This window comes from Paroedura picta, chromosome 8, assembly GCF_049243985.1.
Source record: "Paroedura picta isolate Pp20150507F chromosome 8, Ppicta_v3.0, whole genome shotgun sequence".
Taxonomy (NCBI): Eukaryota; Metazoa; Chordata; class Lepidosauria; order Squamata; family Gekkonidae; genus Paroedura; species Paroedura picta.
The window spans coordinates 28803651-28826834 of NC_135376.1; the positions used below are offsets into that span (position 1 = coordinate 28803651).

The window sequence follows — 23184 nt, forward strand, 5'->3', positions numbered from 1 at the left end:
TAACACTGTATTGGAGGGAGCATCCCTTTTATTCGCATCCTGTTCCTGTACTCTGCATATTTCTTCGTTCTCTGAGTTTTTGCCTCCAAATCACAGAGTATTACTCTGCATACTTTTTGTGCTGTTGTTTCGTTTCTGCCCATTGGTCAGTTTCAGGCAGGAGGTACCTTTTGAAATTGTAAGGAGAGATTTTGAAATCTGTTTTTACTTGCAGGTAGCCATCATAGATCCCTTGCATCTTGTCTAAGTTGCAGTATGTTCCAGCATAAGCATTTAATTTTTTTTAATAAGACCCCTTAAGTCTATCAATAATTGTGGTTCAGTGTTAGTGTCAGAACTATAGACAAGCCTTTTAGGGGATCCCAATTTTCCACCAGCCACTCCCCCTCCCTTTAATTCCTCCTAACATGTGCATTACACAGCAGGGGGTTGAGAAATGCTCCCAAGGGTTGCCATCTGTCCTTCTGCCCCTTCCCCCTCCCATCTTGTCAATTTCCTTTTTAAAAGACAGGGAACAATTCTAGCAAGACATTGCTGCCTTGGTACAGTTGGATTTCTAGTGGTAGTTGTTTTTTAAATCCTTCAGCCTAGATTGTAACTCAGTTGGTAATATGCTAGCCTGAAAATCAAAACGTTTTGGGTTCTAAACTTGCTATGAGTATTAATTCTGTTCCTCACAGAATGGCCATGCCAATTCAGTTTAAAAGAAGAGAGAAGAACAAGGTTTTTTAATTCCCTGCTTTTCCTTACCCAAAAGAGTCCCAAAGCAATTTACAATCACTTTTCCCTTCCTTTCCCCACAGCAGACACCCTGTGAGATGGGAGGGGCTGAGAAAGCTCTAACAGAACTGCTCCAAGAACAACCCTAAGAGAACTGGGAATAGGCTAAGGGTATATAACTGGCTGTATGTGAAGGAGTTGGGAATCAAACCCAGTTCTCCAAATTATGATAATCCTCTGCTCTTAACTATTACACACCATACTGGATTATTTGCTTTCGAAAAGCTCATGTTTTTAAAATGGCTGTATCAAGTTTTCAAGAGCAAAAAATGTAAACTTAATTGGCATGTCCAATTCTGTAAGTGAAAAAAAAATCTTTTTCAAGCTGAATTGTTGTATGTGACTCCTCCTTCCTTATTTTTTTTTAAAGGGTGCTCCTGGTCAACCTGGCTTGGCAGGCAAACAGGTGAGCAATTGTTTTTCGTGATTGTTTATGCAGTACCAATCAAACTTGAATTGCCCCTTATGTTTTAGAATACTACCTTGAATTACTGTTATCTCCTGAGTTTAGAGAAACTTATTTCTAGAGGCTAACAACAGATTCAGACATTAAAGCCTTTTAGGATTTTTCACCTTATTTTCTTTCTCTCCTGTAAAAAATTAATGTTTTCTCAGGGAAATCCAGGTATTGGAGTAGAAGGACAAAAAGGAGAGCCGGTAAGCAAAGAAATTGTAACTAGAAATAATGGTTTTAATGTTTTTTTAAACCCAAAGATTAAATGGATAGATGAAAAAAAATATATTTCCTTTTCTGAATTTACTGAGATTGTTAATTAAGAAATAGTAAAGTTAAATATAATTTCTGTTCCATATAAACTTTTCTAGGTAAGTTTTTTTAACCCAAGGAAAGCATAGTTATTCCTTAGTGGTTATGGTATTCTAGACATTTTTCCTATAAGCACATCTTCAGTTACAACATTATTCCTGCTTAGACATATGAGAATGTTTACAATAGTAGTACCACTATAGGCAGACTATTAATCTTTTTAAGACTGTTAACTTCAAAGGACTTTGGAAGGGTGTAACTCTGTTTAAGTTTACACTGTCAATCTAGCACTTTCAGTGAAACACTATTAGTGTGATCCACTTTAGAAAGAAATCATTGAATATTTGGGGATACCATACAATTACTTTGTGAGTAATTATGCTAAGTTTTGAAAATCACTTAAAGAAATTTAAGATATGTCTATGTGTATTGCATTCAGAGACAGCTTGTGATTCATTTACTGCTATTTGTCTTCAAGGAAAAGTGAAAACCTCAATTTGTTTAGATAATTATTCCCCACATTTCTAATCAATGAAGATCGAAAACATTTCTCAAAGCAGTTACCCTGTGAAAGATAGATAAATCAGCACTGTCCAGCACATGCTCACATGTGTGAAGAACTGATGACATGGTAGCATAAAAAATAATTAGCAGGTATTAGTTGAAGGTTCTTCAAGTATAGAATTATAACCCTGCAACTAAGTTCATGTGCCTATTGCTTCAGTTTCATGTTTATCTGGATTTCATAGGGTGATGTGGGGCCCCCTGGATCTCCCGGACAACCATTGTTGGTTGGACCTCCAAGTTCTCATCTACTAAAGGGTGAAAAGGTATACAAATAATAACATTTGTTTGTAATTGTAACATTTTTGTATGATAATTAATATCCAACTTCCCTGGAAGTTTTTATGGCTTTATTTCGAAGTTTAAGTTAACCAAGATATACTTTCAGATAAACACTTGCATTACCCAAGCACATCTTGTTTAAAGCAACAGTGGAAGGTTCATCCTTCTAAGCTGTGTATCACTTCCACCTCATGGAATCTCTGTATTTTAAAGGGACATGACGTTACATCACTTGCTATGATTGCAGACATATAAGAGTGATACAATTTAATTTTGAAAAAAAAAGTAATGAATGGCAAGGGTCCCTTTGATTTTTAATCTCTCCAAAATGAATTTACCCATAAGAAGCTGTGTATCAACTATGGAGAAACAAGACCATCTAATGAAATATTTTAATATCTAGGGGGTAAAAGGAATGTCTGGATTCATGGGCCCCAAAGGATTGCCTGGCCCCCAAGTAAGTATCAAGCGGCATAGTTCTGCATGCTTAATTAAGTATTTTAGTTCTGACTGCTTAGCTCTTTTATCTCATAATTTACCAAAATGCTGACAAGTAGTTTTCTTAGCATTTTCTCCTTTTAGGAATAATTTGTTATACAGCCACAGATACAATTTAAGTTAGCAGAGATCCAACTTAATAAAAAAGGTGTATATGGCTATAGTTCCTTCTTTTTCTCATTTTGTTGTTGTTGAAGAAATCACTTGTGTAGTTTAATGTGCTATTATTATTATTATTATTATTATTATTATTATTATTATTATTGTATTTATTTATTTCCCGTCACTCCCTGAGAGGCTCATGGCAGGTAACAATAGTCTGGTCCCATTAAAATACTCATTAAAAGACTTTAAAAAATCCCAACATGATGGAAAATAATCTCATTTCCACCCCCCACTACCAGAGCAACAGGGAGAGTGGAGAGGAATGATGTAACTTCCAATCCCAGGGGAGGGGCGATGGTTCTACTTCATTGACCCCAGCCTGGTGGAAGAACTCCATTTTACAGGCCCTGTGGAAAACTGACAAACCCCCAGGGCCTGCAGCTCACCTGGGAGCTCATTCTACCAGGTAGGGGCCAGGACTGAAAAGGCCCAGGCCCTAGTTGAGGCTAGGTGTGCTTCCCTAGGGCCAGAAACTGATTATGCATCAGTCACAGACTGTGCCATGATGCGTGTATCTGAACTTATTGGAGAGCCTTTATACTCGGAAATCTGTCAAGGGGATTCTTTAGAAAGTACAAAACTGTACCCACATGGTTGGTAGCTACTCTTCAGAGAGCTGTTACAATGGATCTCCAAACTACTTTAAAAACCTGGGGGGTTTAGAAGCAGTGAGTGCATCTTCTAAGAGGTAATCTGCCAGGAAATCTATATGAATACAAGGATACTGCATGGCACAGCTGTGGCTCACTGCCGCAGAGTATATCCCTTTTGTTCAAGCAGTTTCAATACTGTCATCTAAATGATAACAGGGTGAACCTGGAAAAGGAAAGAAAGGTGAAAAGGGGACTGTTGGCTTTCCTGGAATACAGGTAAGGATGTTCTTTAATAAACAAATTCAATTTCCAAATTTATCTGGGTCTTCTACCTTTCACTAGCAAAAAAGCCTTTGGTGTTGAAGGAATCATTTGAGGCCTGATGAAGGTGCTGTTTGCAGCTGAGAATAGTTGTAGGATGTAACCCATCGTCCACTCTCTTTCACTGTATTACATTTAATTTTTAATAGAATGTTTGCCTATTATCATTCTATTATATTTATATTAATTTCCTATCTGATTTTAAGCATTATTGTCATACATCTGCCTGAGGCATGTATTGCAGTTTACACATATCTTGTGGGACGCTGGACTTTCTTTGAAGGTGACCTTAATGCCGTAAGCTAATTGCTTTTGACACTTCACTGGATTCAAATAAGATTTACCATGCAATTTTTGGGGAGGATAGGTAGGTGCTGTTCAAGAAAGTAAACTAAAAGATTACTGGACTTCATGTGTACTTTTTAACATATTTGCAATAATTAACTTGAGTATATAAAGGATGTTCTGGTCCTCAAAGCCATTTTTATATAGGCTTATTAACTACTTTAGGATCTGTGGTGTTTTAAAATTTCTGGTGTTTCAACCATCTGAAAGAGCAGCTTAGGACAGAAACAATCACTTGAATTGTTGAAATTACTGGGATGTACTTTCACATAAAGGTAATCACATTTAAGGCCATATGCAGTCTGGGCCCAGCGTATCTGAGAGACTGCCTCCCTGCCTATACCCCCAGAAGAGCTCTATGTTCTGCCACCTCCAACAAAGCTTCAGATCCCTGGCCCTAAGGAAGCATGTCGGACCTCAACAAGGGCCAGGGCCTTTTCATTCCTGGCCCCCACCTGGTGGAATGAACTCCCTGAAGAGATCAGGGCCCTGCCTGAACTTCCATAATTCCGCAGGGCCTGCAAAAGGGAGCTCCTCCACCAGGCATTTGCTTGAGGCCGACTTAAAACCTCTACAGGTCCCTCCCCCTGCCCAGACTGAGAGGTTGAACCTACCTAGGGATTGTAAATGTTATTGTTTTTTGAACTGCTGTTCTAGTTGGTATGTTATTGTTATCTGTTATATTTATATTCTATGTAAATGGAATTTAATTCCAGTGTGTTTATGTATCAGTGTATTGTAAATTGCCGATATATTGTGTAATTCCCTCTCTTTTATCTTTACTGTAGGGGCCTCCTGGTTCTTCTGGAGCACCGGGTTCTCCAGGAAACAAGGTAGAATACAAAACAAAAAGGCATTACTCATGATTCATTCATGAAAAAAACCTTGGGAATATATATTATATAGAAGATGCTATGTAGTACAAATATCTTCCATTGTTATATGAGTTACTGTCACTGCTGATGGATTCTTTTTGTCATTTTACAGTTATCATTTACATTTCTGATAGTGAGAGCTTCTTTTACCCTCCCAGATAAACTACTTGATTGCATATTCATTTATTAAATGAAAAATGTAGGTTGTGTGAGAAGCTACACTGTGGTTATAGACTGGCTTTGAACAAGCAAATGTTGTCTGTCAGTATTTAAGCAGAAGCTCATGTTCCTGATTAAATGATTCTCCCTGACTTTTACCATTTTATGTTTTGTAATATAATGCCCATTAAATTATGGAATGACATTATAAAGAATGTATCTAATTAATGTCAATGGAACTAATTTGTATGCTAAAAAATCAGCTGTAGTTGATACATTTTATCATTTTCTAAGTGTTATGATTCTCTTAAGTTATCATAACACTAAGAAAATGATAAAATATATCAGATATAGCCAAAGTTTGCATCATCTGCTTAATTTTTTTTTAATTGTATGGAGAGACATATAACACATTATATAAATTAATAAATACATTTTTTCCCCAGGGTGAACCGGGAGCGTCTGGATTTCCTGGGCAACTTGGCTTTGTAGGCATCAAGGTAAACTTTTAATATTTATTTATTTATTTGATATTTATACTGCCCTCCCATATGGCTCAGGGCAGTTCACATAAAACATTGCAGGGGTAATACAGAACAATCTAAACATATAACAGTCATAATAATATAATAATAATCCAACATTGGCTTCAAATAGAATGAAAACTTATACAAAACCCCCAGAGAGATCAGGCTGCCTCAGGTCATCTGACAGAGAGGCTGATTTTGTGAAGATTAAAAGGGGTGGCAGGTTACACTGTCAGCGATACGGTTGTGGGTGTCCTGCATGGTACAAGGGGGTGGAGGTCCCTTCCAACTCTATGATTCTATGAAAAAAAATTCCATCTAAACATCCAGAAGAAGTTCCTAACAGTTAGAGTGGTTTCTCAGTGGCTGTGTGTTCTCCATCTTTTGGAAAATTTTAAACAGAGGCTGGATAGCCATCTGACAGAGAGGCTCATTCTGTGAAGGTTCAAGGGGATGGTAGGTTACAGTGGATGAGTGATAGGGTTGTGAGTGTCCTGCATATTGCAGGGGGTTGGACTAGATAACCTAGGAGGTCCCTTCCAACTCTGTTATTCTAGGGATGTCCGAGGGAGGACCAATGGGTGTTGTTGGGTTGGTCGGATTTCTACCAAATTTGTATGGATTATAAACTGTTCCTTACCAGCACAGAACAGTAGTTTTAAAATAATCCTGGTATATTTTATTATTACGTGTTAGTATTTTCCTTCAGCAACTATGTATATAATGTACTGTTACCATTATGTTATTACATTGCAATAAACCTGATCATTTGAACAGGGGGCCTCTGGAGAGAATGGGCAGCCAGGTCCACCAGGACCTCAACCAGGATCACTTGTTGGAATTAAAGGTATCAGCACTATTAAAATGTTTTAGATTTATTTAATAAACGCATAATAACAAACAAATGAATACATAATAAAAAAACACACCATATTATCAATGTTGTTTAGGTATTCAAGGAGATTCTGGAGATTCTGGGCCCTCTGGAGATGTTGGTGCCACTGGATTGCCAGGTGCTTCAGGCATGGCTGGAAGGCCAGGCGAACCTGGAGGAAGTAAGAAACTTGCCCTAGAGTGTATAAGGGTGGAAGCATGGGGAGGGGAATCATGTAATTGTATCTGCATATGTCAAAATGTCTGTCTTTATTGGTTTAGGAGATTTTTATTTTGCCTTTCTAATTAAATGATTACTGAAAGTGGACAGTGGCTCACAGCATCACACAGTAATGATTATAAAATAACAAAATAAAGAAAGTACAAAAGCAAGTTGCAGAGGACAGAAAACTTTATATTATCAAGACAGCTACAAGCTTAGAAATTTAGATTTGAAAGGATTTCCAAAATAAAAATATTTTAGCTGCCAATATGGAGATTTAATTACTGTTATGGCAGTGAAATTATGCAGGTCACTGCCCTTTGGCCTAAGAATACCTGTCCAAGTAGCCCTTGATAGTCTACATTAGATCTTTTGTGCTAACGAGTAGTTAAAACTGTTGATGAAAAGCACAACTGTGGTGCATATTTTTCCTATAAGCCATGGGTGTCATGACTTGGACATCATATTTAAGACAGATTCTTATTAAAAGTTTTTAAAATTAGACTCAGCATTAGAAGCCATAATACAGTAAATAATTTCTCCATGTTTCAGAGAGTGACTGAGGAATAAATAATGCGCTGAAGCTTCAAAACTGCACAATGAGATTGCTGATAGGCTTGTAGTTGGTCCTATGAAATATTATGGAGAGCCAGTATGTTCTATAGTGATTAGAGTGTTAGACTAGGATTGAAACCCAACAAATTTTTATTCAGGGTATAAGCTTTGATGTGCATGCACACAACTACCCACCTGAATCTGGACTAGTATTGGGGAGGCTGGAGGTAAAGTCCCAGTTCTGCTAAGAAATTCATGGTAGGCCAAATAATATTTTCTCAGATGAAACCACTTCACAGGGGTAAAGTGACAATAAAATGAGGAGAGGAGAATTGTAAGCCTTCATGAACTCCTTGGAGGAAGGGCAGGGCATAAATATGACAGGTGAATGAATTGGTCTGACTGTGGTGGTAATTAAGAAGCAAGGATTTGGTAGTGGAGAAGGAGGATATACATTTTGTTCCATATTCCTAGAAGAAGCCATGCTTCAAGAGGCAAAGTCAAGGTATGACTTCGGAACATTTTACAATGCTAAAACTGGTTCAGATACTTAATTCCCAGGAAATAAGATTAATGAAGGAAATCTGTTCTGTTAGTAATCTGTCAAGTAAAATATAAAAAACATGTTAACATCTTCAAGTCCTTTTACTGAAGCTTGGATAAATGTTGAAGATTCTGGCCAGTTTGGAAACACCATTGACAGCAGTATTTTAAAAGAATTGATTAAGCATTGATTTCCCAGCCATGGTACCAAGGTACCCTATGGTTCTGTGAAGGCTTCTCAATGATTCTGCAGTGTGAGGGTTTTCAAAATGGCAACTGGGGAGAGCCCTCCCACTCTGTGAAAGAAAAAGGTTTAAAATTTTTATAGAATATTCTATCCTTATATGGACAGATCGACCTGCCCCCTCCCCAAGTGGCCAATGATGGACCCGGAGAGGGGTGGGAAGGGGAGGGGCCCCAGCCATTTAAACTTTTGTCCCTCAAGCCTCCAATCACTTTCAGGGGGGCATGGTAGGGAGGCATGGCCAGCTGATGTCACTTCCTGGTACCTCAAAATCTGAAAAATATTTCATTTGTACCTCCATGGTCAAAAGGCTGGATTAAACATTGAGGTCAAGAGTTTAATTTCCTGTCCCTGATTTTCTCTCATAGGGAAATGTTTGTGTAAAATGTTCCATAGTTAATAACATATAATGACTATTAAAACAATTTACAATCAGGAAACATGAAAAACTACCATTGGTTTTCCTTCATTAAAATACCCTTCTGAACAGTTAATGGTGTTTTTAGGGTATGACAACCAGGGCTTATGCTTTCTTTATCTTTTTAATAGGTTTCCCAGGTGCCCCAGGTAGATTGGGAATACAAGGTCCTCAAGGCTCTCGTGGAGAGCCTGGTCTCCCTGCTGTATCCGAAACTGCTCCAGGAAGACCAGGATCTCCGGGATTACCAGGTTTACCCGGACCACGAGGAGGTCAGGGCTTGCCTGGGCCATCAGGTAAATTAAATGAATTGCCTCAATGCAGTGCATGATAATAGTACATGTACACTCATATTGATTCAGACCACAGATCCATGGAGCTCCTCCACCAGGCATTTGCTTGAGTCCAACCAACCCAACAACATCTGCTGGTCCACCCTCTCAGACACCCCCTCCATGACCTGAAGCAGCCTGACCTCCCAAATGAATAGCCGTGTTGGTCTGAAGTAGCACAATAAAATCAGAGTCCGGTAGCACCTTTAAGACCAACAAAGATTATTCAAGGCGTGAGATTTTGAGTGCAAGTCTGAGGAAGAGTGCTTGCACTCGAAAGCTCATGCCTTGAATAAATCTTTGTTGGTCTTAAAGGTGCTACTGGACTCTGATTTTATCATTCCATTTAAGCCACTGTTAGATTGTTGATATGTTATTTATGACTGTGTTATTTGTTTAGAGTGTTCTATGTATTACCCCTGCAATGTTTTAAGTAAACCGCCCTGAGCTGTATGGGAGGGCGGTATAAAAAACTAATAAACAAACAAACAAATAAATAAAATAAGGTCAGTACTGTCTATTCAGACTGGCAGTGGCTCTCCAGGGAATCAGGCAGATTTTTGACATTACCTACTGCCTACTTAAGAGCCTCTTGTGGCGCAGAGTGGTAAGGCAGCAGACATGCAGTCCCAGCAGCCAGTTCAAGGTTGACTCAGCCTTCCATCCTTCCGAGGTTGGTAAAATGAGTACCCAGCTTGCTGGGGGGTAAATGGTAATGACTGGAGAAGGCACTGGCAAACCACCCCATATTGAGTCTGCCATGAAAACGCTAGAGGGCGTCACCCCAAGGGTCAGACATGACTCGGTGCTTGCACAGGGAATACCTTTACCTTTAACTTTACTGCCTAGTTATTTCAGCTGGGAATGCCTGGGATTGAACCTGTATGCTAAGTAACAGTAACACTAAGCCATAGCCCATTCTCCAAGGAAAAATAGGACCAAAAAGGGAATAATTTCCAGCAAAAAATGAGTAGGCTATAAGAAGATGCTTTACCTTTTTCTGCCTCCTACTGGCTGCCATGGCTTCAACTTGTTCTCAAAGAAAAACAGTTTCTCATCACTTCTCTTCTAGGCATCATATTCTCTCCAATGCTGCATGCTGTGGAGAAACTGAGACCAAGGAGATGCATGGAGGAATCAGACAGTGCTATGTGACTTTGCATCCTGCCATTATCTTGAGAATTTGAAGAGAGAGTGACAGGGAATTAGAGATACCTATCCAAACAGATACCTATCTGAAGAATGGTAGAGGACAGGAAGGCCTGGAGGATCATTGTCCATGGGGTCGTGATGGGTCGGACACAACTTCGCACCTAACAACAACAACATCCAAACAGAAATTCCATGCATCTAGGCAGCAAGTAATTCACAAAATAAATCTAAAGGGAGCAGCAGCATGTAAACTTAGGGCATCTGAAGGGATATCACATGATGCACAAAACTAGTATCTTACAAATACATTGAAATAAAGCACAGGAACTTCCAAGTCAAAATTGAGCATGGCAAGGCAAAACACTCATTATACATGGAAGGAGTGAGGCACAAATACCCCAGACGCTATTTACAGTTTGCAGACAAATACTAGTTTTAGTTACAGAGTCAGAGGCTGGAAAGGATAAAAATTCCTTTTACCTGAGCCTAGAGAAATGACATGGGGATCCTGGTGAACTAAGAGCAATGTTTCCTGGTTGGCTGGAGGAGAAGGTTTGCAGCAGAAAATTCCACAGCCCAAATTAGATCACTTTAACTAAGAACCTTTCATAAGAAATACTAAAGTGGACTTTAGTTCTTTCTAGCACTTGAGTGCTAAAGCGGGCCAGATCTAAGACTACTAAAATGCACTATAATTAAATACAGGCTTCAGCTATTGCTGCCATTATAGTCTTTACCTGCTTGACACTTTTTTTCCATGAAAGAGGTTGTTTGAACAATTTGAAAAGAAAAGAAAACCAACTTAATTGAAAATCTGTTTCTTTGTTTATAATCAAGGTTTTGCTTGCAGTGGGATAGGGTCCCCTGGACAGCCAGGAGCTAAAGGCCAAAGAGGTCCATCAGGAGAAAGAGGTGAAAAAGGAGGAAAAGGCAAGTATGGCAGACAACTCACATCTGTGTAATTTAATAATTAGTACTGCAGTCTTAAAGATACCCCAGAACTATTTTCTGCAGTCAACTTAGTAGGTTGTCACTCCTCTTAGGTAGCACTATAATATCTTTAAAATGGCATTAAGTTTGTTTCAAAGCTTTATTTTCTTTGTGCTCATATAGGGAGCCCTGGCAACTGTTTATGTGGAACTGGTCCCTGTGGCCTACCAGGAAAGCCAGGCCTACCTGGTAGTCCTGGAAGAAAAGGAGAAGCTGGGTTACCTGGAAAATATGGAGAAAAAGGTGTCCAAGGTTTACCTGGCACAATTGGACAACAGGGTCCCATAGTGAGTAACCCCAGCCAATAGGCCATTTTCTGAATTTCCAAGAAGACATCATCATGATTGCTTATACTGTTGGTTTTCTTCCTGGGGATACAACATCTATTTACTCAGGTTTTGAAAATGTAAATTGGAATGTGTTTTGGTATATTGTTATATCAAAAGATCATTTCACCAGGCATGCTTTAATATCTCCATGAAAGGGTTTTGTGGGAAATCAGATTGTTTTTAGGGTCATGAGTGTTGTCATCAATGACAGCACAGGTCACCTATTAGCTGAGAAGGGAAGGGGCACCAGATATTACTATATTCCCGTATCTTGCCTGCTTAATAGATGCTGCCCACTGTATTCATTAGAGTTATTTGTTATTAATTTTCAATATATCTAATAGTCAGAATGGCCCCATTTATGGATACTTAAGTCCACAGATTGGGGCCACATTAAAACGGCAGAGACTTTTCTCCAAACTTAGAGTTTGCAGAAAATCCCAAAACAAAAGTAAAAAAAAAAAACTCTCCCAAACAGAAAACAGTTGGGTCGACATGCACAGTCAGCTACTCAGAACCTACACCGTCAGTGACTAGGAAGGAGGAATGGGGCTTCTTTCTCCACCCTCAGATGCTGAGGCTACCGTGTTTGGAGCTGATGGGTACCAAAGTGTCTTCCGCTTCTGCTTCTGCACTGGAGCTGGGTGAGGAGGTGCAGGGGCTTTTACTGAACTCCCAGCATCCCCGATGTGCTGCCAATCCTTGAGATGAGCAATTAGCAGGCAGGTAACTGGGCAACACAGTAGTGGAGGGGGGACAGACAGGCACAGCAGTGGGGGTTAGCTAACCTGCTTGGTAAGTGTCTGGCCTGACAGCCAGTGAAAGGGACACTATAAGAGAAGGGGAGAGGGAAGTGAGCAAAAGAAGACATATTGACAAAAAATGGGTGAAAGAGGAAGAACAGAGAGAGATTGTGAGGAAGAAGGGATGTGAGAAAGAGAAAGAGAAACAATGGGAGACAAAGTGAAGAGAAGAGGGAAGCAAGCAAAAGGGAGTAGGAATGAAATGCCCTCTGTGCACGTTCTTTTGTGTCTCCGCTTGTAACATATTTATTTTTTTTAATTGTAAGGGAATGCCAGGTTCCTCTGGATTCACTGGAGAAAAAGGAGATAAAGGTGAATCAGTTAAAATAACAATGAAAGGTAAATATGTATCTTATTGTACACATGTTTTGTTTTTAAGTGATGAAACTGTGCTTTGAGTACTCCACATTTTATATTGTTCCTTGCTTGTGTGAGAGAAGCCTCATCACATACAATGTGTAAATGAGTTTGGGAGTAGGAATGAGAAAGCCAGGCATAAGTAACATGGGAGAAACACATAAAGGAAGGAGCCACCTCACAGAAAATCACTGATGGTGATTGCAATCCTAGTAAATAAAGTGGAATTTACTTATGAGCAGACTTCCTTAAAATTGCCTCCTTCAAGTGTACAAATGGGAGACACAGAAAAACAGTAATAGAGATCGGCATGTAGAACAAAGTTTGAGTCTAAGACAAAGTTTTAATCAAGGTATGAGCTATAAGATATAATCATCTATATCTGAATAAGTGTGCTTGCACACGAAAGTGCATGCCATGAATAAAACTTTGTTGGTCTTAAATGGACTTAAACTTTGTTCTGCTGAATCTATCTTTATAGAGATGTTTATCTGTGTGTGATGGAGAGAGATACAACTTGAGAGAGGCGTACATAACATAGACAATACTGCTAGCAACGGTGTATGTATGAGAGGGCGGTATTATCCAAAGATAAGGTATGTGTAGCACAGCCTTTATAAATGCAGTATTGCTTATTTATCATGGGAGGGGGGTTAAAAATTTCTTATTTTTCTGCAGATTTAGGGCTTTTCTCAGGTTAACAAAAATATATGTCTTGTCTATCCATGCCCCCATGCCCACAGATACACAATGTTAAGAATTAGATATATTGATTTTGTTCAAGTACGTATTGTAATCTCTCAATTGCTTAAAGGGATAAAAGGACAAAGAGGCTCTGAAGGGGACCCTGGGCTTTCAGGACAGAATGGTATACCCGGTAAGGATGGAGATTCAGGAGTTCCTGGTGAAAAAGGACCTCAGGTACAGTGGATAGTCTTGATGACAACTGTTTTAAACTTCAAATTAATTTCCCAGTCCTCCTGGAAAGGGAGAAAAAATTAACAATTGTGTAGTCTTCTGCAGAAACTGTGTCCATTGACTGTTGTAGCTTTTTAGGGTTTAGTTCTATTTATTATTTGAATAATTTTCTAGAATGGTTATCATTGTTGTTGTTGTTGTCAGGTGTGAAGTCATGTCCGACCCACTGCAACCCCATGGACAATGATCCTCCAGGCCTTCCTGTCCTCTACCATTCCCCAGAGTCCATTGAAGCTCGCACCAACTGCTTCAGTGCCTCCATCCAGCCACCTCATTCTCTGTCGTCCCCTTCTTCTCTTGCCCTCAATCGCTCCCCGCATTAGGCTCTTCTCCAGGGAGTTCTTCCTTTTCATGAGGTGGCCAAAGTATTTGAGTTTCATCTTCAGGATCTGGCCTTCTAAGGAGCAGTCAGGGCTGATCTCCTCTAGGACTGACTGGTTTATTCGCCTTGCAATCCAAGTGACTCGCAAGAGTCTTCTCCAGCACCAGAGTTCAAAAGCCTCAATTCTTTGATGCTCGGCCTTCCTTATGGTCCAACTATTGCAGCCATACATTGGAACTGGGAAAGACCATAGCCTTGACTAGACACACTTTTGTTGGCAGGGTGATGTCTCTGCTTTTTAGGATGCTGTCTAGATTTGCCATAGCTTTCCTCCCCAGAAGCAAATGTGTTTTAATTTCTTTGCTGCAGTCCCCATCTGCAGTGATCTTGAGCCCAGGAAAATAAAATCTGTCACTACCTCCATTTCTTCCCCATCCATTTGCCAGGAATTGAGAGGGCCGGATGCCATGATCTTTGTTTTCTTGATGTTGAGTTTCAAGCCAACTTTTGCACTCTCCTCCTTCGCCCGCTTCAAGAGGCTCTTTAGTTCCTCTTCGCTTTCTGCCATTAGAGTGGTATCATCTGCATATCTGAGGTTGTTGATATTTCTCCCTGTAATCTTGATCCCAATTTGTGACTCATCTAACCCCACCTTTCTCATGATGTGCTCCACATACAGGTTAAATAGGCAAGACGACAGTATGCAGCCTTGCTGAACTCCTTTCCATGCCCGGTTCTCACTGTTGCTTCTTTTTATTATTATTATTATTATTATTATTATTATTATTATTATTATTATTATTATTGAATTTATTACCCGCCACTCCCTTGCGGCTCGTGGCGGGTTACAACAGTATAAAACCCCATAAAATACATTAAAAACCAATTAACCTGCATATAATTGACCTGCATATAAGTTTCTCAAGAGACAGATAAGATGCTCTGGTATTCCCATCTCTTTAAGAACTTGCCACAATTTGTTGTGCTCCACACAAAGGCTTTAGCATAGTCAATGAAGCAGAAGTAGATGTTCTTCTGGAACTCCCTACCTTTCTCCACAATCCAGCGTATGTTGGCAATTTGATCTCTAGTTCCTCTGCCTCTTCGAAATCCTGCCTGTACTTCTGGAAGTTCTCAGTCTGCATATTGCTGGAGCCTAGCTTGTAGGATTTTGAGCATAACTTTTCTAGCATGAGAAATGAGTGGAATGGTGCGGTAGTTTGAACATTCTTTGGCATTGCCCTTCTTTGGGATTGGAATGTAAACTGACCTTTTCCAATGCTGTGGCCACTGTTGAGTTTTCCAAATTTGCTGACATATTGAGTGTAGTACTGTTACTGCATCGTCTTTTAAGATTTTGAATAGTTCATTATCCATATCAATATGGTTATCCTTATGTAGAGTAGTTACAATACAGTAGTTACATCACATATCTCATTGTTCATGATGCCATTTCTTTCAGTAACTTTGCCCACCAAACTGTACAGTCTTCTTTAATGTGAAATATGTGTATATGTGGGAGGGGGAAAGAGAAGGTGCTTAAGGATTCAGCTAGAAATGTTGATAACAATGTACATGTTGACCTTTTGTGTGCACATTGGTGATTACAACTATAGAGAAGTAATTCCGTTTATGTAATACATGTACCCTGATTGCAAACTAGCCATGTTGGATTTTTTGCCATGTATATAATGTATAATGAAGTAATGCACAAAGAGATAAGTTTGCTGTCCTGTACAACTCAATAAAAAACACTGAGATTTACATCTGTGATTTATAGTTTATAGAATAATTTAGAAGGGGAAGTGTTAAGCTTGCCAGGATATCAGACCTCTAGCTTGAAGTGGGAAGAAAGATTACATTCAAAAAGGGAAGAAAGGACTTAAAGGGTGATTTCAAGTTCAGGTTTCCAGACAAAGGAAACACATCAGTCCCAACACATGGGAGAGATCCTGGTATGGGGAGAAGAAGGAAAGGGGCAGGGTATTAGGTAAGGAATTGATCTGGAGCTCCAGCAATTGGAGAGGTTACTTTCATGAGCCATAGATGGGTCCATATGCAAATGAACACACAAGGAACTCCTGTATTACTGTGATTTATATATTTCTCCTATTTCCCATTCATTTCCAAACCTTTGAAAAAGATTGGAAATGGAAAGACTGCTTCTAAGTCAAAGTCAGTGCAGTGATACTACAGCCATTTTGGGAACTGATAAACATGGAAAGAAAAGTAATATAAAGAATGGAAATTAATTTAAAATGAGGGGGAACAAATTGAGTCCAACTGTTACAAATTATAGATTCAGGAGGGTAGCTATATTGCTCTGACGCTGCAGAACAATATTTGAGTCCAGTGGCACTTTTAAGACCAACAAAGTTTTATTCAGTTCATAAATTTTCATGTGCATGCACACTTCTTCCGATACAGTTTATAATCTGTACACATTATAATGACAATATATTTCAAATGTGTGAAAGCATTATCACATGTAATACTATCTTCAACATACTATCTTTATTTCCCATTTTGCATCCTTATCCATGTACATTTTTCATAATTTTAAATATGGGCATAAATAGGTGATATCATTTGCCACTGACTACATTGTACTAGAATCTGGCAGCTATTTGAATGGTGTTTAGTGTTTTCCAGGTCGTATATACGTATACGCTATGGTGCAAATCTGTGTAAATTGTTGACAGGGTGTTGATGGGATTGCTGTGCCAGGTGATAAGGGATTTCCTGGCCCTTCAGGACTTCCTGGCCTTAGAGGGCCCACAGGACCATCAGGACTTGGAATCTCGGGTCCACAAGGTATCCGTGGTCTACCGGGAGATCCTGGAAGCCCTGGTATAAAAGGATTGCCTGGCCCCAAGGGGCAGAAAGGTAAACTTTAAAATACTCAACTCAGAGGAAAGTTATTTTTGTTGGACATTTTCTGGAAATTTTATCATGTATTAATTACAGTACTATAGTGTGAATAAAATATTGATACATTAGCTTGTAGTTCCATTATTCAACTTTATGCATGTTTACCTGTAGGTGTCACTTTGTTTAGTGGCACTTGTTCTAAAATAAGTTTGGTTAGGATTGCAGCTTTCATTTTTTTCTGCAATGGTAGCTGTGAAATACATTTCAACCTTTTCATTATACACTGCAGGTCATTTTCTACTAACAGTTTCTGGGGCTAGACCAATGGATCTAAGAGATACTTTTTAAAGACATTACAGATATAAACCGGAGTGTCTCTTGAGTGTTGCGTTGTTCCTACACTCTGGAGAGGTTCCATCTAGCCAACCTGTTAAGGACTATAAAGACTTCTAGGTCTTTCCTAAGCAGTATTTACTTGTCTACCTTCTAGTTTTGTGGCTGCATATTGCCTAACTCGTAACATTTTCATTAAGTCAGTTGAACTTATGCTTGGTTGATTTTTAAAGAAGTATTGACTTTATGAAAAATTATGAAATGTTGACAAATCTTCTGTTTTAGGTAACACTCTGCAGCATGCAACAGGATATCCTGGAAATCCAGGCCCACCTGGTTCTCCAGGTAAACCAGGTATGCCTCAAAGAGCAAAATACATTATTTTTCCTATTCATCAGGATCCGTTATCTCTTTAAATTGTTATAGGGAATAAAACAGATCACTGCAATTAACACTTACAAAAATAAAGGTTAAGGCAATAACCCTCAGCATCAAAGGAGAAACAGAGAAGCAAGATTATTATAAGTGGAAGAGGAAAGGCCCTTTTTGAACACTGAAACGTCTAAACTAGGGATTGTAGGACAAAAACCATGCGTGATGGGGCTGAATTGGGGAGCATAATCAAGTGAGATCAAGCAGATAATATGGCACAATACAATCTGTATTTTCTAAAAGGATCCAGCAGAGCTTGAATATATTTTACCAATGATTTTAGAAACATTCTACTGAGATGCTCAAATTTGTGTCCTCTGTGCATATTCAGGACCAAAAGGATCAAGAGGACCATCTGGTCGACCTGGTCCCAATGGTTTTGATGGCCCAAAAGGCCAGCAGGGCAAACCAGGAACATTAGGCATTCCTGGTCCAGAAGGTAAGTGTGAGAAGGCCAGAGTGTTTTGTTGTTGTTGTTAAATGTGGGAATGTGCAGACTGAAGTACAAACTGGTACCTTGAATTGGCTCTGCCTCTTTTTCATTGTTCGCTATGCAAACTCCACACAGTAAGTTGAGGAGTGGTTGGATGTTGTGTGGTCATGGATTAAATTATGTTTGGGAAGGATCTGAGTATTAGTGATAGATTGTGTGCCTTTTGGATAAAGTATAAATTCCTGTGCTCAGCTCCTTGCATAACTAGCTAAAATACAGAATTATGTTGTATCTAGTGGAACTGTTTGTTAAAACTATGTTTTTTCTTCTACTTTATTTTCATTTTATCTGTTGTTGTTTTGCTGGTCAATTGACAGAATAAAGTATGATAATGAGGATGACAAATATGTATCTGAAATACTGAAAAATTCACTTTCATATCATTAAAGAAGTTTAAGATTACTGAATTTCATTGTCCTGTAGGTGTCAGGGGCGAGCCTGGTGACCCAGGTGAAGAAGGTAAAAGTGGTTCCAAGGTTGATGGTGCTCCAGGATTGCCAGGTCCTCCTGGGCAAAGTCAGAAAGGTGTTCCAGGTGACATCAGTTATGGCCCTCCAGGAATTCCAGGCAACAGAGGCCTTCTGGGACGACCAGGTTTGTCTGGCATCACAGGAGACACAGGTCATCCTGGGCACCAAGGTATGTGACATTTGTACAGATTAATCTTCTATTTTTAAGTTTTTGTTTGGGTCATTAATTCTTGGAGTAGAAAGCAGCACAATATAAATATTATTTCTCACATAACATAAGTTCTGGTTCTGTTTGGAAAACTATAGTTGAAATACAGTTTAAGAAAGAGAGAAGAGAAGTGGATGGGGAGGAACAAAGGTAAAATCCCATGGGCATAGCAATTCACATAAAGGGAATACTTTCAGCTAATTTCAGTTTGTCAGAAAGGTTGCACTATGAAGTGCAACTAGCACTTAATATATGTTGTTAACTTGTAGGCCTTTTATATCCCGGTAGCATAACCTTTGTGGCAGAACATCTGTGTGGCGTGCAGAAAGCCCCAGGTTCAATCCCTGGTATTTCCTGTTGAAAGGTTCAGGGAGTGGGTAATGTGGAAGATTTCTGCCTGAGACCATGAAGAGAGGCTGCCAATCTGAGTAGACAATACTGACTTCTATGGACCACTAAAATTACCCTTCCAGTGTGTTGTATCTTTGTCAGTAGGTTAACAAAATCACCTTAATCTTCACAAGCCTGACCTCAATGCCAGTGGCTACTAGAAAAAAGTTATACTGTTGAGATTGACTTTCTCCAAATGGAAGTAATATTTCAGCTTCAAAAATTATGTGCTGATCCATTGAAGTAGAGACATGTCTCTGTGCTACTAGAGTTTTCTTGACTGTGTGGGGATTTACAGAGGGGTAATAGATGCAAAATGTAAGGGGAGGAACAAAGGTAAAATCCCAGCCAGTTAGTCTGTGATGTAGTTTATTGGTTTTGCTACTGCACTTCAAAAGGGACTATTAAATGCCTCTTTGGGATCAGGAAAGTAGAGAACATCTTGTGAATCTGTGCAGTCAACAAAGGTTGACCATGAAGTGCTGCAAAGCAATTGCTCTGGGAGGCAGTTTCCAGCAGTGATTCCGCTCTCCTTCTCATCTCTGATGTATATAATAAAGAGTCCAAGGCCAGAGCAGGGAATGTTACTTTTAATTTTTGCTTCTAGTTTATGGGTGGGACAGAGATCATTTGAGCCCACAAAGCATTCCAAAAGGAAGGCTGACAGTTTAGCCACAATACTGAGTTACACCTTAAAGGGTCATGTCACTGTTGAGGGAAAGTGCTGGGCAAATGGCAGTTCCCAAAGTGCACCTCTGCTTCTGCTTTCTTCTCCTGTGGAAGTACATGTGCAGAAGCTGCAATTCAAATTAAAAAGTAGCTGTTCTGGTTAGAAACTTCATTAAATGAATCAATACCAAGTTATGTAAGCTGTGTCAATCCACATTAAACATAACTCTTCCTACCTTAATTAGAAAATTTTAAAGGAAAGTGGGGTTTGGTTTTGCGTCTGAGAAATGTAATATCTCTGCAGGACAGCTTGGCACACCTGGATTTCCAGGAGCTAAAGGTCTTAGAGGAAGAAAAGGTTCTAATGGAGTCCTAGGCTATCCTGGCTCACCTGGACTGACCTGTGACAAAGGCATACAGGGGCCACCAGGACCTCCAGGCAATGTTGGACCACCAGGTATTCCAGGTGAGAATGTCATTTTCGGGGAAGAAAACATCATATTCTTCAGTGTTATCCAGTGTGGCAAAGTAACTATTCTTGGGAAATGCCATCTCTTGATAACAAGCAGAGTCCCTGAATGACTTTGTGCAATAAAGGGAGAGGAGCTTTCCTATGATTACCGAAACCAGCCTACCTAGGTAGTAAAGTACAATTTGTTTTCTTGATGCTCCTGTGGAAGGGAGCCTGCCATATTTCCTTGATGATTGTTCTTCTTCCCCTCTTCCACCATCTTAGTATTGGTATTCATTCACTGGTTAGTATAACAGAATTGCACAGTCAGCAAAAATGGATTTAACTGTCATAGATTCACTGCCATTGTTGCAGAAGTAGGTAAGATCCCAATCTAAAAGATACTTTTCCATAAAATAATCAGCTGGCTTATATAGCATTAGGTGAATGCATGGTCCCTCGTAGGAGAGAGCCACAGAGAGGTCCTGCTTCTTTGAGAACACCAAGAGACAGGAAGAGAAGGAGGAGAGAATCCCAGTTTAGGCAAGGAGAGACATTCTATTTAGTGAGAATAAAACATACATATAATCATGTTCTTATGAAAAGAGAAATAAAATGCCCTCCCCCAGTATCCAGGCATGCTGAGTTGCCTTTACTTACAAACCCAGGTTTGGGGCAGGGAACCTAGGCCAGGATTGCAGCTTCTGATTGTTAGATTCTCCCACTATCACCCATCACTGTATTTTTTTTAAGCAAAACTCCAATCCACTGCCTAGCAGAAGTTTTTACAGCTAGCTTGGCGCCTAACTTCCAATACATCCAAATCTCTACTGCTCCTCTGAGTGCAATATTTCCCCTCCAGTGAGTGAAGGCAGAGTGAGGGCCATTTCGCACGGCTTCAAAATAGCACAATGGTTGCTAATTGGAAACGCTACTAATTTGCCATAACCCACGACGTCGTAGACAATCTGCAACAATCCTGAAACCGACCCGCCAAAAGCGCTTCGTTGTGGCGCTTTCAGGGGAATCCAGAAAAGTGGATTCACCCTCCGGATAGCGATACACTCCTGCAACCAATCTGCAACACTAGCGCTAAAGACCTGTGCGTTACCATTGTTGCTGGTTCTTCAAAGTCCCTCCCCCTGGCTCTCTCCTCCAAACTTCCGGCGAAGCGATCGCCATTTTTTTTTCTCCGAGCGAGCGGGGATAAACACACCGGCGAGCCTCTTTCTGTTTAGAGGCTTCCCTGGCTTTAGTCCTTCACCTTTAGTCACTAAGCACAAACCACTTAAAAGCCCGTTTGCTGAAATAAAGTCCCTTTATTTTTTACACATAAATTCAGCCGAAAATCGAGCCCGTGAGAAGGGGGGGGGGAATTTTTTTTTATCACTCGAGGCAGCGTGCAAACGATCATAAAATCAAACGACAGCTCACATTAGGCAGCTGGATGGGTCTCTCCGTAGCAACGAATCTACTTAGATTCGTTGCTATGGGTCTGTTTTTTTTTTTAAAAACCTTTCTTAAAGGGAAAGGGGCTGTTTGGGAGCATGCTAACGGCTGCCCATTGGCTGCTTGACGGCCAGGGGCGGGACGAGCTTGGCAATAGCGCTTCCTTTCTAGCGATTTCTGCCGAGACCGGAAGCCTGTGGGAAACGCTAAAAAACGCAACTGATTCCACTACAAAGCCAGGTGTGCAAAACGACGAATTCCACTATTTTAAATGGCGATTTTTCATTCCGCAAACAATTTGCAACAAAGATCCCCGTGCGAAAAGGCCCTGAGAGTTGAGAGCTGATAAACCACACATATATGCAGGGAGACAGAATATATGGAAACAGCCACTTCTATATCCAGTGCTTTTTTTCAGTGCTCTTTTCCAATCTTTAGGCCAGGAAAGAAAGCCAACTAGTTAGCCAGTTCACCTAGGACAGCTGGACATGATGATAGCATGATCCTGTGCCATTAGCCTCCATTATGGCTGCAGGAGGCAGAGTGCAGGAAATATAGTATCTCTTACTGGAAAAGAGGGAGAAGGCAGCCAGCAGTAGTCCTGCTTGCTCCTTTCCACTGAACATGTTTCCTAGGTTGCAGTTGAATGATCACAGAAAAGGAACGGACGGATTTGTTGGCAGACCCCAGATATCTCAGGGGGATGTCACTTATCTAATTTAATTACCTGGTTTAGAAAGGCTGTTGCCAAGGAAATATCTATCAAGCATGCTGTCTTGAATGACTGGGCAAGACAATGCTCACCATAAGAAGGTCAAGAAAGACAAGAGCATAGAGAAATGGTCTAGTAGTTACCGTGGCTCTTGGAAAAGGGATGAATCTAAGTACAAGGGAGTTTCTTCTGTTCTGGTGGGGATCGTTTGCCACAGTGCAGTCTAACCAGTAGCTCCCACTTGGAGAACCAGGGCCCAAGAGACAACAGTCTGGGGAACCCAAGTTGCCTAAGCCTGTTCTTGGGGATGATGAATTCATGGACTTCTTAGGACAAAAAGGCATCTATACTGTAAGAAGTCTGTATTTCAGAATTTATTTGATGAGTACTTGGGATCATACCCCCCATGTAGAATTATCCTCAGTCTTCTCAGATAATTGATTATGTACTATAAATTATGTAAATAAATGGCCTATACGTTATATAAATGAATTAACCCCAAACAAAAAGAAGGGGAGCTTTTAGAAGAGGAACTTGAGAGAGTAACAGGAATGTTTTGCTGAGCTTTTCAAAAGGTGCTTTAGATTCTGGAACTGAAAAGCAAACAAAAAAGCAAAAGGGTGGCATCACACAGGTTAGGGTTTAAAACAGTAACAGACATCCACCAGAAGGGATCATAGTCCGTTTCTTGTGAGAATCATCCGTGCTACTG

General features: G+C 40.0%; 1 protein-coding gene and 1 long non-coding RNA gene across 2 annotated transcripts in view; one reads left to right on the plus strand and one right to left on the minus strand.

Annotated features, from left to right (window-relative positions):
- The window catches only part of COL4A4 (collagen type IV alpha 4 chain), an 87266-nt gene that overhangs the window by 30481 nt on the left and 33601 nt on the right, over positions 1–23184 (plus strand). The window contains exons 11-29 of the mRNA XM_077348858.1: positions 1151–1186; positions 1396–1437; positions 2296–2376; positions 2796–2849; positions 3865–3924; positions 5103–5147; positions 5795–5848; positions 6653–6722; positions 6826–6930; positions 8863–9027; positions 11053–11149; positions 11333–11492; positions 12604–12676; positions 13509–13615; positions 16697–16880; positions 17484–17552; positions 17962–18069; positions 18547–18762; positions 20165–20326. Of these exons, the coding sequence (XP_077204973.1) occupies positions 1151–1186; positions 1396–1437; positions 2296–2376; positions 2796–2849; positions 3865–3924; positions 5103–5147; positions 5795–5848; positions 6653–6722; positions 6826–6930; positions 8863–9027; positions 11053–11149; positions 11333–11492; positions 12604–12676; positions 13509–13615; positions 16697–16880; positions 17484–17552; positions 17962–18069; positions 18547–18762; positions 20165–20326 (1888 nt within the window). The remainder of the gene's footprint in view (positions 1–1150; positions 1187–1395; positions 1438–2295; positions 2377–2795; positions 2850–3864; positions 3925–5102; positions 5148–5794; positions 5849–6652; positions 6723–6825; positions 6931–8862; positions 9028–11052; positions 11150–11332; positions 11493–12603; positions 12677–13508; positions 13616–16696; positions 16881–17483; positions 17553–17961; positions 18070–18546; positions 18763–20164; positions 20327–23184) is intronic.
- The window catches only part of LOC143843179 (uncharacterized), a 33952-nt gene continuing 17583 nt past the window's right edge, over positions 6816–23184 (minus strand). The window contains exons 3-4 of the long non-coding RNA XR_013233483.1: positions 10058–10173; positions 6816–6921 (exon numbers count right to left, since the gene is read on the minus strand). This is a non-coding gene — a long non-coding RNA (uncharacterized LOC143843179). The remainder of the gene's footprint in view (positions 6922–10057; positions 10174–23184) is intronic.